This window comes from Neoarius graeffei, chromosome 19 (assembly GCF_027579695.1).
Source record: "Neoarius graeffei isolate fNeoGra1 chromosome 19, fNeoGra1.pri, whole genome shotgun sequence".
NCBI classification, from domain to species: Eukaryota; Metazoa; Chordata; class Actinopteri; order Siluriformes; family Ariidae; genus Neoarius; species Neoarius graeffei.
Window position 1 is genome coordinate 52,716,967 of NC_083587.1, and position 16,704 is coordinate 52,733,670.

Genomic DNA, 16,704 nt, shown 5'->3' on the forward strand with positions numbered 1-16,704 from the left:
TTTTGTGCTTGTGTGAAAATTCCCAAGGCGTGCCAGCAAATGCATCACTGAACTTTCATCTTTATGATTGACAGATACTATATATATATATATATATATATATACTTAAATACAATTCTAAATATCAGAATTGTTTGAAATAAAAGACTAAACACTGAGAGGCATGAACAAAATTTAAAATGAGGCTTCACATTCTTCTAGGTTTGCACACACTCATGGCCTAAACGCAAGATAAATCATCTTAAAAATGCACGCTAGAGCATCCAAGCCCTAAGAACGTGTGCTTCGGAGAGGAGGGAAAAAAAAAAGTATGCAGCAAAACCCAACTGAGAGCCGGAACCCCAGCAGAGTTCCATGGTAAAGACTTTGGATGTGACCCTGCTCCGTTTCTCAGCCCCTTTGTAAACCACAACACGTAATAAATATCGCATATTAACTATACAGGATCTAGTTCTTTCACACTGATTCGGAACAAAATAAAGGAAAAAGGGTTTGAAGGAGTTGACCGATCATCTGAGAGACGTGCCCTTGTCTGTCATTTATGTGCATTAAAAAAAAAAAAAAAACATTAGTATTTGATGCATGTCTTGAGGAAAGAAAATTGGGTTTACAGTAAGAAGTCAGTCTGAAGCTTTTCACATTCTGCCGATATTTAGCGAGGAAAAATTAACGAGAGAATCTCTCATAACAAAAATGAGACCTAAAAGAGCTGCACGATGGAACTCATTCACTGAATGGATCTTCATGGTTTGTTTTAACTACTGCTCGTGTCCCATGGACCTGAATGTAGCAGCTGGTTACTGGAGCACGAGGCCAACCTGAAAGAAAGGGGAGAGGAGTGAGTGAGCGATGCACCTCCTTCATAAATAAGTCCGGTACGATAAAATCTTCAGAATGTCATTTCAGAAAAAACAAAAACATACATTCAATAGCAAATTAATGTTATTTTAAAACAAGCAAGCAAAAAAAACAAAAACCAACCCCTCAAAGTGTTTAAGTGCATTTAGATATGCAATGTTTAGTTCGGGGGCGGCATGGTGGTGTAGTGGTTAGCACTGTCGCCTCACAGCAAGAAGGTCCTGGTTCGAGCCCCGGGGCCGGCGAGGGCCTTTCTGTGCGGAGTTTGCATGTTCTCCCCGTGTCCGCGTGGGTTTCCTCCGGGTGCTCCGGTTTCCCCCACAGTCCAAAGACATGCAGGTTAGGTTAACTGGTGACTCTAAATTGACCGTAGGTGTGAATGTGAGTGTGAATGGTTGTCTGTGTGTCAGCCCTGTGATGACCTGGCGACTTGTCCAGGGTGTACCCCGCCTTTCGCCCGTAGTCAGCTGGGATAGGCTCCAGCTTGCCTGCGACCCTGTAGAACAGGATAAAGCGGCTAGAGATAATGAGATGAGATGTTTAGTTCGTTTTAATTCCCCCCACTGTCTGTATTAGTGTCTGAAAAGTAACTGGTGACAGTAACTAGCTGATCCCTGTCCCGACAGATGAATGGTCATTTTCATGTTTTTATAAAACGTAAAAAGAATTTTCAAATGACCCCAAAGGCCACAAAAGGGAAATCCTTACTCATGTTAACTCTAATAGGGTAGTCACACTAGAGGCGGAATGAGCCGGAATGCCGTCGGAATGAAAATTCTTCTTATATTCCGGGATATTCGAAGTGCATTCTAAAAATTCTGACTGCATTCCAAACATTTGGGCCCATTCTTGTGGCTGGCCCGAATGTTTTGCTCATGCTCAAAACATTCGAGGTGCATTCGAAGAGGAATATCAAAAGTGTATTTTAACTTCATTCTAAATATTCTTACGGCGTTCCAACAGCATTCGAAATGGCAAGCCACTTCAAATCCTGCCAGAATGTCCCTCGAATGAGCCAGAATGAAAATTCTTCGTATATTCTGGGATATTTGAAGTACATTCTAAGTATTCGAGCTACATTCTCTTTGAATTCTTAGACGTTCGAAGCATATGCGGCGGCTATTCCGGAAGCGTTCTGACTGCATTTGAGGCACCTTCTGACCAGACTTCGGGTGGTATTCGGGCAGCAATCGAACCGCACTCGTACGGCATTCGAAGTTCATTCTTAATATTCTTACAGCATTCTAGGTATTCCTACTGTGTTCCAACTACATTTGAACCGCATTCGAAAGCTAATACACCCGGAATGTGCAAGAATCATTCGAGGCGGGTTCGAAGCACATAAGTATTCGAACGGCATTCTTACAAAGCTGTAAGAATGTTGGTCAGTTTGAAATTCCCGCCTGAACGTGGCACGAATTTTGAAAATTTTTTTCATTCCGGCTGGTTCTGCTTGATTCCTGCTAATTCCGAATAAGTGTGACGGGACCTAATATAGTTTTGGTAAACGTTATGCTGTACTTGACGCAGCAGTGTGCCAATGTAAAAATTAGCATTTAAAAAAGATGAATGAATTAGTGTGCTTTTGTTTAGCAGAGTCATGCTATGAAAAACTAGAAGCTCAGATTTTGGAACAACTACAAAGATGTAAGCAGTGTTGTAGTCGAGTCACTAAACCTCGAATCCGACTCCAGTCTCGAGTCCCCAGTGTTCAAGTCCAAGTCATTTAAAAAAAAAAAAATTCGAGTAGAGTCCGAGTCGAGTCCACCACTCCAACTGCACCATTTGACGGTGGCTGTTTTAGCACCATTAACATCCTGAGCATGACGTATGAACAGGTGAATGTGCTCCTCTCTGTCAGGGAGTGCGAAGTATTCGGCCAGAGATGGTTGGGAGACGGATGTAAGTGCAGAAGGTGTGTGTATTAATACAAGTGAAGACGGGTAAAAACAATCCAGAATGGCAGGCAAAATCGTAAAACAGGCGATAGGTCGAGCGAGGCACAAACAGGCTATCGTAGACTCGGCAGAATCAAAGACGAGAAACAGGGAAATCAGGGATCAGGAAACCAAACAAGGAAATAAGGTTCGCTAATGTGTGAGCAATGCAACTCAATACTTCTCAAAGTATGTTTTCCAAGTTTTTATACAGGCATGCTGTTTGTGCCTTAATCCTGTGCAGGTGCGAGTCGTTTACAGGTGTGCGCTGTCTGCAGCGTGCCCGAGAATCTATCTGATGCACGCGACAAGGCACGCAAGTGTGACACACTTACACAAAATTAGTACAAAATTAAAGTATCTTTTGGACGGCACGGTGGTGTAGTGGTTAGCGCTGTCGCCTCACAGCAAGAAGGTCCGGGTTCAAGCCCCATGGCCGGCGAGGGCCTTTCTGTGTGGAGTTTGCATGTTCTCCCCGTGTCCGCGTGGGTTTCCTCCGGGTGCTCCGGTTTCCCCCACAGTCCAAAGACATGCAGGTTAGGTTAACTGGTGACTCTAAATTGAGCGTAGGTGTGAATGTGAGTGTGAATGGTTGTCTGTGTCTATGTGTCAGCCCTGTGATGACCTGGCGACTTGTCCAGGGTGTACCCCGCCTTTCGCCCGTAGTCAGCTGGGATAGGATCCAGCTTGCCTGTGACCCTGTAGAAGGATAAAGCGGCTACAGATAATGAGATGAGATAAGTATCTTTTGCCAAATTATGGCATGTTACCCAACCCCCCCCCCCCCCCCCCCCAAGTCCTCGTCTCCATTTTTCAAGTCCTAATGCAGTTAAAACACGAGTCCGAGTCATCAGTCCTTAAAATTAGAGCAAGAGTTGGACTCGAGTACAACAAGCCTGGATGCAAGTATTTAATAAGGAAGATGATTTGTACAAAAATATAATACTCAAATTTGTTGATACAGTGTAATGACAGAGTTATAAACACAGACACCTCACATTCTGAAAGACGCGCATCACTATACATTATTACAGTATACTGCAGTCCATCTATAACGTACTGTCATACTATCCAGCCTCAGATGGATATTTGTGTAAGTTCATTGCGTTGTGCTTACCCTCTCAGGCTCCATGCCAGGACATTTCCAGTTGTAAAGGTAATACTGAAGGTTCCCGTCTCCAATTCCGAACTTGAGCTTTTCCAAGAAAGTCTTATTCTCCATCAAATCCAGAGCATTAAAAACATCAAAGCCTTTCTGTAATAAAAAGATGATCAGAATCAGCCAGGCGATTTGTTACACAGCTGGGAGAAAAAAAAAAAAAAAAAGTAACCAAAAATAGTGTTAATGGTACACACTGGTCCTTTCTTTCCACAGACTGGGCTCCTGTCTCAAAAACACAGGAAGTACACCCTGCTTATGGGGTGTTTATGGTTAAGCCAGAATGTGTCAATTCAATCAAAGTATCCTTTTTTTTGGTAATAGTATTTAAAAAGTAAGTGTCCCCAGATTTTTGCATGGTACTTTACACTACCGTTCAAAAGTTTGGGGTCACCCAGACAATTTTGTGTTTTCCATGAAAAGTCACACTTTTATTTACCACCATAAGTTGTAAAATGAATAGAAAATATAGTCGAGACATTTTTCTGGCCATTTTGAGCATTTAATCGAGCCCACAAATGTGATGCTCCAGAAACTCAATCTGCTCAAAGGAAGGTCAGTTTTATAGCTTCTCTAAAGAGCTCAACTGTTTTCAGCTGTGCTAACATGATTGTACAAGGGTTTTCTAATCATCCATTAGCCTTCTGAGGCAATGAGCAAACACATTGTACCATTAGAACACTGGAGTGAGAGTTGCTGGAAATGGGCCTCTATACACCTATGGAGATATTGCACCAAAAACCAGACATTTGCAGCTAGAATAGTCATTTACCACATTAGCAATGTATAGAGTGGATTTCTGATTAGTTTAAAGTGATCTTCATTGAAAAGAACAGTGCTTTTCTTTCAAAAATAAGGAAATTTCAAAGTGACCCCAAACTTTTGAATGGTAGTGTATGCTATATAGATAATTATGACCTTTTGTTGAATTCAGAAAACCCAGAATAAAATTGTGTGCATCAAATTACTGGGGATTTCCCCCCCTTTACAGATGCATGTTGTCCAAAATCATTCTGCCCCAGAAAAAGAACAATTCAAAGCAATGACTGAAAGTCCAATACTGACTTAACATTCTTGTCCATGATGTGTATGTAAACTTCTGACTGCAAATGTACATCAGATGCATAGCGAGTGTGTGAATAATGATACTCGCATAACCACTATTTCTGCATGTGCACACAAAATCCTACATCAACTATAAACCAGGCTGCAACAGACCACCTTGGTGTGGACTTTCCTATAATTTAATATAAATTTCCAGGCTTTTGTCTAAACGGGGGAACAGGGGCGCTGCGCCCTCTTACTCTCGGCATGCGCCCCCTTACCGACTCCGTGAAAACATCCCAGCAACACTACGTGACAATGTGTCTGATCATCAAATACGTTATAATTGCTCCAAAAATATTCCAATCATAGTAGATACACCGCCAGACGGTGCAAAAACAATCCGAATTGGCGTTTTCCAGACTGAGGCGCCATGTTGTTTAGTTGTTTACTTGTCACGGCTGCTCTCGCGAGATTTGACATGGGTTACATACAAGGTCAGCTGACTTGTAGAGCGAGAGTTCTCGAGACTGAATGACCTTTCACCCACCGGTGCGGGAGCTTTTTTTTTTTTTAAAGATTTTTTTTGGGGCTTTTTTCACCTTTATTGGATAGGACAGTGTAGAGACAGGAAATGAGCGGGGGAGAGAGACGGGGAGGGATCGGGAAATGACCTCGGGTTGGAATCGAACCCAGGTCCCCGGATTTATGGTATGGCGCCTTATCCACCTGAGCCACGACGCCCCCGGGCGCGGGAGCTTTTGACAGAGGTAGTTCGCGAGTTGTTTTTGTTGACACTTGGGCATTTAAAGATGTCGTCCCGCGGCACGAAGCGGAAGAAAGCCAAAGACTGTCTGGGGCAGAAGAAGATTACTTCTTTCTTTTTCAATGTTGACAGACAATTTGTTACAATTTCCCTCTCAGATAACCTCAGAATGTCCCATTGGACCATTTTTCAAAGGCTTTGCATGGCGGGGGGGCAACCGGCACCATCTCCCCCCCCCCGCTTCGCTCCCTCGCCATGGTGAGCGCCCTCATACTAAATTTTTCTAGAAAAAACCCTGAATTTCTATACAGTACGAGATGTTCACCTAAAGGTACCTCATCCCTTATGAATCGCCATCACGCTATTTCGGTTAACTGTGTACTTATTAACTCCGTACTGTTGCATGGAAACCACAGACCTACCAGTTTTGCAAGGATGAGTGCATCGTTCATCAGATCCATCAGCGGTGTCTCTGTGTGCACGTTGTAGAAAGAGTAAGCTGCCTTTAGGCTTTTGTGCAGCGGGTGGTGCATCACTGTAGATGGCAGCGTGTAGAAACTGATGAAGTCGGTCAACGTGCCACCAGAACCCTGAACACGAAGACAACGAAAGGGTACAAAATTCAGCAAAGGAGGAGGACACACAAAACGCTCAAATAAATAGTTACGTTAAAGCTAAACTAAAAAACAGTAGCTGGGGTTTGCAGAAGCATATGAACACACTGTACCTCCACCACGTATGTGTCGATGATGTTCTCCTGCGGGAGGAACCAGTGCTGCACCTCGTCCTCCCCCATGACGGGCCGCAGGTGGAACTGGCTCAGGTATTTCTGCAGCAGCGCAGTCACCTGCTGCACATCACCAGCCGCCATCGGCCTCAACCCAGGAGTGCGCGTGCTCTATGGTACAACAAAAGGAGCAAGAAGGCTTCAGAAACATGCATTTCTTCTGCTCAAAGAAACTGAAGAACATTTTCCAACACCTTAGGCTACGTTCACACTGCAGGCTGAAGTGACTCAAATCCGATCTTTTCGCCCATATGTGACCTGTATCCGATCTTTTATTGACAATATGAACGACACAGATCCGATTTTTTCAAATCCGACCCAGGCCGTTTGGATATGTGGTGCTAATTCCGATTCCTATCCGCTCTTTTCATATGCGACTTCAGTCTGAACCGCCAGGTCGCATTCATCCGACTTACACGTCATCAACAAGCCACAAACGTCACTATTCTGCGCTGAAGTAGGCGGCGGGTCTCTCAAAAAAGTTACAACAACATGGCGCATAATCACGGGCGCAGATAGAGGGTGGGACGAGTCATATTTAAATTCACCTCGTTCGGTCCCCCCCACTTATAGGGAGGAAAAAACGTCTATGCTGTCTTTCTTTGCATAAGGCAAACCTCACGGAAAAATCAAAAGACTAATTACCATTCGGTTTATTGAGGTGCACAGCAGTGTATACATAGTTGCAACAACTCACATAAAACAAAACAAAGACTGATATTCGGTTGGTTGAGCTGCGCAGACTGCACAGGTTGCGAGCTCGAGCTTGGTTGCTATGGTTACTAACAACAAGTTTGACAGGCATATCGGGGTTGGGGTTGGTTTGCTGGCAGCTTTGTCCCCCCCCCCAGTTTTTTGTCCCCCCCAGTTCAAAAAACATATCTGCGCCCCTGCGCATGACACCAGTGCGAGGGACACTTCGGGCTGTGAAGGTTCTGAATCTTCTCAATGGAAGGACGCAGAGGTTAGGGAGCTGATTTCCATTTGGGGGGATGCAGCTATTCAAGCTAGCATGAGTCATACCGCAACCGGGCGGTTTTACTTCCGTAAACACTGGCCATGCTCACTGCGTGTGACGTCGTCGTATCCTGCAATGCGCATGCGGAACACTTTTAGGTCGCTTTTCGTTCATACTGAGGATCACATACAAGTCGCATATATTTGTTAAAGTGAACGACCTCACAAAAAAATCGGATTTCACAAAAAAATCGGAATTGAGCATTAAGCCTTGCAGTGTGAACGTAGCGTTAGTTATATAATTTTTTTTTTATACTTAAGAGAAGGCATATTGATTGGTGAATAAATAGATCTATATGCATCTCCATGCCAAAAGCATTGTACTCCATGTACTAAATTGTGCATCCTTTATAAATACATGTCTATTTCCAAAACACAAGCCAGGAAAGACTTACATCAGGTAACCTGTAGAGCTTCATGGTTCTTTGTAGTGTCATGTTTCTGCTAAGGTGGGAAAACTTCACTTCGACAAGTTTCCTCGGGTTTAGAGAGCGATGCCAGTACCTACAGTACAAAAACAGCACAAAATTTAATCTCCAAGGAAAACTAACATTCTAGCATTTAGATATTAGAGTCATTGCTGTGTTTGTGTGGGTCTTGATACCTGCATGTGGAGACAGGTTTGGGCAGTACCACCCCAGCAGTGTAGACCGCCTGGAAAATGCCCTCTAGGTTGACCCGGCGCGTGATTTCTCGGATCAGAACCGGAGCTACACGCTTGGAGCGAAGCTTTTTATGCACACACAGGAAGTTGATCTCTACCATCTTCTTTAACCTGAACAAGAATAAAAGAGAAAGAAAGAAAGACTATTACCACACTGATGATTATTTTCCTATCACACTGCTTTATTCCCCTTATACCACAGTGATTTGCCAATGATTACAATATTTTAAAATTTACTAACGGACATGCCATGCTTTAACCATGATACAGTTACACAACTGTTTCTTCAGCAGCTTCTTTTTAGCTCTTGAAGTTTAAAGGGGAACTGAAGGCAAATTTATCATCAAAATTCTATTTCTCATTTTATTAAATATAGGAATGCATTTTTGATCGCTATTTTGCCACTGCTATAGCAAGTTATGAGTGTTTGAAATATGCTCTGTAATATATCAGTCCATATGGCAAAGCAATGGCCGTAAACGACATTCGTTGAGACCTGTGCGAGACATCGTAGGACGGAAGTAAAATGTACAGCGGAAATCAAAGTGACCAACATCTGCCAACATTGTCAAAAGACGTGCGTGCCCTCGTTCGAATGCTGACGTAATCAAGCCGGGAGTTTTCCGTGTCCAAAATCGCTCCCTACTCACTATATAGGGCACTATATAGTGGGGGACACCATTTTGTATTGCTGTCCGAAACCTTAGTGAGGATTACGTGGGAAATGCGCTCAGTATAATATGTATTTATCACAAAAATACATGCATGTATTTATTTTGAAAACCCACCAGCCGCCTGATCTGGCCCGTTTTAATTGTGCGACAATAATGACGTAAATACCAGCGCGACGGACTCGTCCTGATCCTGTCGTCTTTCCAACTCTTCTCTTCTCCACGTTGGTTTGAAGTCGTATGGAATAATCTCCATGTCATGTACGTGAGGGAGGCAGAAGTATACAGTTTAATAAAGTGCAGAATATATATACACAGCGAGACAATATATACACACACAAGCAAATGATCCAAATCGGCAGGCTAGATCAAAAACGAGAATACAGGCAAAAGAGTCGGTCGAGGCGCAAACAGTACATTAAAGGCTAAGCGAGGACAAGAACGAGAAACAGGTACAAGGATCGTAAAACAGGAAATCAAGACAACAGGCAGAAAGGCTCGGTAATGCGTACTGTAATACTTCGCGATGCAAATGCATCAGCACAGTCCTTAAATAGGCAAACACACAGTTCCTTAATTGAGCTCAGGTGCACCTTGTTCACGGCGCGCATACTGAAGTCCACTCAGCGCGCGCGTGCAGCCCGAGGCACGCCTTCAGGTGCACGCGCCACATCGCGCAGGACTGACACTCCATGACTGATGAAGCTGGCAAATCTCGAAATTAATCTAAATTGGAATGATATGGCGATCTGGCCACTGTGTAAACAGCTTTAAAAATGGCAGCGCTGACACTTCACGTTTGACGTCTCGCGACGATCGCGCGGATAAGTGACGCCTGCCGTGGACCATACGGACTACATTCAACATGGCTAAAAACCGAAAAGGACGATAAGTGTAATATAATATGCGTCACGATATAAGGTTAATAAAACCGAAAACGTAATTGAATAACGTTAAGAAATAAAGCAAGTTTAAAAATTACTTCAGTTCCCCTTTAAAAAAAAAAAAAAAAAATTCAGCTTTTTGTGTTAAACCTTACTGTCTGTTACAAAGTGCCAACACTGAAAACTCCTTCCATAAATGTTATTATCCATACAGGACGCTTTTTGATGAGATGAAAAACATGTTCTATTGTCTGTGAAGGTTCTCAGTCATCCAGGTCATGGTAAACTGTGGGTGGTAAAAGAGAGCAACTGGACTTGCTTGAAGATTCTTGAAGACGTTTCACCTCTCATCCGAAAGGCTTCTTCAGTTCTGTCTGACTAATAGGGAGCATCATGTATTTATCCTCTCTCCTGATCCTGGCTCCTCTCGTTGGGAATATGCCACATCACGTCAAAAACTCCCAAGATTTTGCTACTAAAGTTGCAGACCTCAAACTAGACTCAGATGAAACCATGGTTTCCTACGACATCACTTCTCTGTTCACCTGCATTCCCACCACAGAAGCAGCTGAATCTGTTAGAAAACGACTCCTTCGAGACAGCACCTTATTGGATAGAACGAACCTCACCACGGACCAGATTTGCACCCTGCCTGACTACCACTTATTTCCAGTTTAATGAAAGTTTCTACAGACAGAAGCATGGATGCGCCATGGGCTCACCGGTATCCCCTATTGTGGCCAATCTTTACATGGAGGAAGTGGAACATAAAGCTTTGACCACTTTTTCAGGAGTTGCTCCCAGCCACTGGTTCAGATATGTGGATGACACCTGGGTTAAAATCAAAACCCATGAGGTAGAAGCCTTCTCTAAGCACATCAATGCAGTGGATATTAACCAACTTCACTCGGGAGGACGTCAGTGGGAATAACCTAGCCTTCTTGGATTGTGATGTACACATTAGACAGGACAGAAGCCTGAGCATCGAGGTCTACCGGAAACCCACACACACAGACCAGTACCTACTCTTTGACTCTCACCACCCACTGGAACACAAATTGGGGGTCATTAGGACCTTGCAACACAGGGCTCAGAATATCCATACAACGATAGAGGGAAAAGAGAAGTAGCAGAATGACATCAAGAAAGCACTTCAGAACTGCGGGTATCCCAACTGGTCTTTCCTCAAGAGCAGAAAAAGGAACATAATGGACAAGGAGGATAACAGGAACAAACGCAAGAACATTGTCATTCCCTACATTTCTGGTCTATCTGAGAAACTCAGGAGGATCTTCTACAAACACAACATTCCGGTACATTTCAGACCCAGTAACACACTGAAGCAGAAACTGGTCCACCCTAAGGACAGAATACCCAGACACAAACAGGACAACGTAGTGTATGCCATTCAGTGCAGTGAGGAATGCACGGACTCGTATATTGGGGAGACAAAACAATCGCTTCACAGGCGCATGGCTCAACACAGGAGAGCCAGTTCCTCAGGCCAGGACTCTGCTGTCTACCTTCATCTTAACAACAAAAGGACACTCGTTTCAGGATTGCAACGTACGCATTTTAGCCAGAGAGGATCGTTGGTATGAGCGAGGAGTTAAAGAAGCCATTTTTGTCAACCTGGAACGGCCATCACTGAACAGAGGTGGTGGTCTAAGGCTACATCCACACGACAACGAGATGTTATTTAAAAAAATATCGCGTCCACATGGGCAACGATCAGTAAAATATCAGGTCCATATGGCAACGCAACGCTTGCTGAAAACGATGCAATACACTTGCCACACCTCTAGGGGCGCTGTAAGACGGTCCCTTCGGAGACATCAGAACAATAGAAAAAGTAAGGATGCATGCGCATAAACTATTATGCGCGAGACTTCATATTAGCCACAAAGTCAGAAAAATCTGTTCGTAAAATTACGTTATAATGACCAAATACAATGAAAAATATTTTTCCAGTCTCACCTGTGAAAGGTAATCCCATGTGATCTCGTTTGGACGGCAAACCTGTTGGTACAGTTAAACGCAGCACATGAATGAGGCATCTTTGTTCTCCGCTTTGACCCATCCAATATGGCGGCGAGGATGACATATGATTCTACGCGGAAGGCGGCGTCTTTAATGGTCCGGAATAAATTGAATGCTACATGTTGATGGATTAATTTGTTCTTCTACGCCCTTTTTGAGGAATGTATTGTAGGACTTAAACCAACATCTGAAGAGGTGAGATCGCTCCTTTTTTTCCCTATTTTTGCTGGCGGGATTGACTCTGCCCTAAGGGCTATTCTCTCTCTCTCTCTCTCTCACTTTGCACCATTACACAATAAATATTCACAGTGAAAATATTTTGTAAGCGCGTTTCATGAACCAAGTTATAGGATTTGTTGACAACTCGCATTGAGTTCGTTACACTTCTACCCGGTCGGTGTGAAGCACATGTGGTTGTGACGTCATCGTAAACAAATCCGTTCTACACATCCAGACGACTTCGCAACGGCGCCGTTGCCAGATCTTTCCACTCTGGAACCCGTTCTCAAAAGATTTCGTTTTGGGGCACCCAAAACGCCGGTGCCGTGTGGACGCCAGGCCGAAACGAGAAACAATTTTATCGGATTCACCTGAATCCGTTGCCGTGTGGACAGGGCCTAAGACATCATTTATCAGCCACCTACAATGCAGTCCTTGACACACTTCCCAGACAACTGAATGCACACCAAAACCCAGCTGTTTTCAGTGACTCACAGGAGGACAGCGAGAATCAGCATTCCATTGATCACCCTAACGGGCGATCCATTGATCACCCTAACGACTCTCGAGGCCATTCACAACCAGCCCCCAGTGACCCACACCAACAGGATGACTCAATGACACCTTAGATGAGCTTTTCATCCATGAGAGGATAAATACCTGATGCTCCCTACCAGTCAGACAGAACTGAAGAAGCCTTTCAGATGAGAGGTCAAATGTCTTCAAGAATCTTCAAGCAAGTCCAGTTGCTCTCTTTTACCACCCAACGTGTTCTATTCCCTTTTAGCGGGTTTCATTCATTTGGTTTGATAGCATGTAATATTGTTAGCATATCACTTATCCTACCTGTATTCCGTCACTCTACCCAATGGAGAATGAGCGTTGAATATGGTTTATGATATTGCATGGCTGTCAAGACATGATGTCACATGTCAGAGATGTAAAACTTCGGCGTTAGTGAGCAACTGTGACAATTTGTAAACGAACATGGCCGCCAGGTTTTTGTTTTGTTAAATACAGAAGATTTTGAGAGAATTTTGAAAGAGAAAGACACCTGAAAGGAATGTGTATAATAATAATAATAATAATAATAATAATAATAATAGCTGGTTTTTTCATGGTATATCAGATATATTCCATTCAGCTACTAGTCTTCGACTCATTCAGTATCATGCTAGCTGAATGGAATATCTTTGATATACCACTCAACGCCAGCCAGTATTATTTAAAATGTTAAACACCTCCTTACAGAACACTTCCCCATATCAGGGATAGATTTTTTTTTTTTTTAGAGCTGCTGAGTCTTTAAAGAAGTGTTTCATTTGCCCTGTAATCAGAGCGTATGAAAGTACAAGAAACCTTACAACTTAAAAAACGACTGTGTGTATCTTTCAATATTCAAACTAGACTGAAGTCTCAGGCCCACACTCACGTGTCATAGATGTGGATGTCAGCAGGAATGGCACTGATGAAGCCCACCAGCTTCTTGTTGGACGAGACTCTCACACCACAGTGCCACTGAGGCAGCCAGCCAGGTGGGCGCAATGCCCTAAAGGAGACGGATGAGGAGAAATAACAGGGATAAACGTGAGGCAAGTCACATTAGTTATTTTAAGAAACAAACAAATACAGCATCACTGTATAAACAAGGTGGCAAACCAAGACCACGAAGCCGTAGGTCATGAAACACGGCTCAAAATTCGCGGTGGTCCGGTCGCCCGAGGCAACTTAATTTGTCATTTGGCGGGTAATTCCTGTCACTAGCCAGCCCGGCTGGCTAGCTGAAAAAAATAAAATAAATAAATAAAATTATTTATATATATATATATATATATATATATATATATATATATATATATATATATATATATATTAAAAAAAAAAAAATTATATATGAGTGATTCCACGCTTATGGGTACTGAAATGGGGACATGAACTTATTTTTAAAAATTCACCTAAAACCATTTCTTTTTTTACCATCAGGTCACAAAACATGTAATCTTTAATGAATGATATGTTAAAAGATAACTTTAATTTTCTGAGATGTAATAAAAACATATTTATATGCCAAAGTCAAGCCTATGAGTTCCAAAATGTCTGTTACATTACTTCTGTTACGATTGTCCATCTCGCGTCTGTTACAAATTACAATCTAGCTATATACCATGTTAATCTTATTGAAAGAATGTGTATGTTTATTCTACTACACATGTTTATTAATTATATTTGCTAAAACATCACCTTCCTATGTTTCAAAAAGTAATTCTACATTGTTAAAATTGAGAATATATATGTCCACAACACTTCTGTTACGTTCTGACTTTGGCATATAAATATGTTTTTATTACATCTCAGAAAATTAAAGTTATCTTTTAACATATCATTCATTAAAGATTACATGTTTTGTGACCTGATGGTAAAAAAAGGAATGGTTTTAGGTGAATTTTTAAAAATAAGTTCATGTCCCCATTTCAGTACCCATAAGCGTGGAATCACTCATATATATATATATATATATATATATATATATATATATATATATATATATATATATATATATATATATAAATAAAAATAAGATTCAGGACACACCGTCAACTAAAGCCGCCACATATTAAGCGTGTGCTGTGTCTGTGTTAATCGATGTGTTTATCGGCAGGACGGAAAATACCGAAGAATTCCGAATCATATCGTGTACGAGTCAGGCTGTCGGTTTTTTCATTACTGAGCATGCATATAACGCATCTCGTTGAATATCGCGGTAAATCACGTTATCAAATTCAATAGATGTGGCCACATTATCGCCCGTTTAAACACGTGTTTTTGTTGTTGTTTGCATCTACATCTGCCAAAGCTATGTTGCGATGTGGAATTTTCTGAAAGGTGTACAGAAACCGCCAGAGACGGGGACAAAGCGACTTCGGTCTGAAGAGGAGAAAAAGGCTGCCGATAAAGCGTACAAGAAGGAGAAACAACAAAGGACTTATAAGCAAACGTGGGAGCAGGGTAGGCCTTGGCTGCGATACGATTTTTATGGAATAATTAATTTTTTTCAAGTTGATTCCTAGTCAATATGAAGCTCCTCATGCTTTCTCTCTCATAAATGGTTAAATGCAGAAAGCATGTTGGACATATTTTGGGTGCTATAGTCATGATAGTAAGTATATTTGTTTTCAATACTCATACACCAAGTTGCCAAGTTTTCCAATATATTATTATTTGTTGATATTATATTATGGTGCTCGGTGTTGTTCTCATTTATGTATTTAACAACAGTATCAAAATACTCGGGTCTTGAAATAAATGCACATTAGTCATGAACAATGGTAACTACTCTCTTTTGCGTTATTTTTGACAGAAGTAAAATTCATACATGAACAAATTTTGGCGAGTTGATTTTCTGTTTGGCGAGTTACTTTGGAAGGTAACTAGTCCGGCTGGCTGGTGAAAAAAATCTATGAATTTCTAGGCCTGTGAAAGCCAAAAGGTAGATCAATTTCATCAAAGGTAATTCCAAACAGAAGCATAAAAATGTTATTTTTCTCTTACCATTTGAGAAAGTTAGGAGAATAGTCAAATCTGAACATGTTATCATCATCCTCAACGTAATTTTCATTCAGCAGCGTGTACAGCTCCTTCAGCTACAAAAGAAGACAGCTGATCAGCAAATCACTAAAAATAGGTACGCAGATTGTGAGGAACAGGAATAAAACACAATACATGACCGAACACTAATCAATATACAGAAAAGGACATACGTACGAGTTGGTCTTATGGTACACACACTCACTCACCACTTCAGCATTACTGAGATCCAGTGTGTCCCACATAAAACCTTGCGGGAGGGAATATGGCTCCTGTCGGACGTTTTCCTTATCCGGCTCGATCGGCCCGTGAGTGGTCACCACCTCGTCTGTGATCAAACGAAAGAAATTCCACACCGATATAAGAAACCTGTATTCAGCCACATTTCCTGACTACATCCTGCAAAAAACTAAACTCAGTGGGTCCAAATATAAACAAAACCAATAAGAAACGCTGTTGAAAGCTTTTTTTCCCCTCTAACACACGAGTTGAGTTCGATTGCAAAACACTGTGTGCTGCTTCACAGTGCAGCTCTACTGGGAAGAATTCAATGATCATGTCGAGGGTTTAAGAGAAGGCAACTCAAACTTTTGAGTTCTTAGAAGTGAGTGAGGGTTTTTTCCCCCATTTTTTAAATGCCATGTCCGCACCTAAGGCCATTTCATGGCAAGAGCATTTCTAACAGGCATTATTCTATCCACATTCACTGGATATGAGCAATCATGCACGCCGATTGGCTACTCTACTACTAGGCTATACAGTGATGTACAGTGAGTAGAGAAAAAAATGGCGGAACGTGTTGCTGAACCAACTGAGGATGAACAAAACTACTTGAAAACAAAACCCAAAAAAAATACAAAAAAAAAAAAAGCTGATGGCAAGAACATATCTTTTTTTTATTTTTCAAGAATTATTATAGCCTTTTTCACAAATTGTTCGTCATTTCGCCGGTTTGTTGACATTCATCTTTAAGCATTAAAAATTTGTTGAATTTTTTTTTTTTAGACTGGTTCAAAAGCTCAAAGAAGTTTGAAAATTACAGAACTGAAATGTCCAAGGAAGAATTAAATAAA

At 41.9% G+C, this 16,704-nt stretch overlaps 1 protein-coding gene across 1 annotated transcript in view; it reads right to left on the bottom strand.

The window, feature by feature from the left end:
• Nucleotides 1–109: 109 nt before the first annotated feature.
• nmt2 (N-myristoyltransferase 2) overlaps nt 110–16,704 on the bottom strand; it is a 31,333-nt gene continuing 14,738 nt past the window's right edge. Inside the window, exons 4-12 of the mRNA XM_060900267.1 lie at nt 15,841–15,959; nt 15,596–15,687; nt 13,479–13,595; nt 8,173–8,343; nt 7,964–8,072; nt 6,492–6,662; nt 6,187–6,354; nt 3,913–4,050; nt 110–818 (exon numbers count right to left, since the gene is read on the bottom strand). Of these exons, the coding sequence (XP_060756250.1) occupies nt 798–818; nt 3,913–4,050; nt 6,187–6,354; nt 6,492–6,662; nt 7,964–8,072; nt 8,173–8,343; nt 13,479–13,595; nt 15,596–15,687; nt 15,841–15,959 (1,106 nt within the window). The 3' untranslated portion in view covers nt 110–797. The remainder of the gene's footprint in view (nt 819–3,912; nt 4,051–6,186; nt 6,355–6,491; nt 6,663–7,963; nt 8,073–8,172; nt 8,344–13,478; nt 13,596–15,595; nt 15,688–15,840; nt 15,960–16,704) is intronic.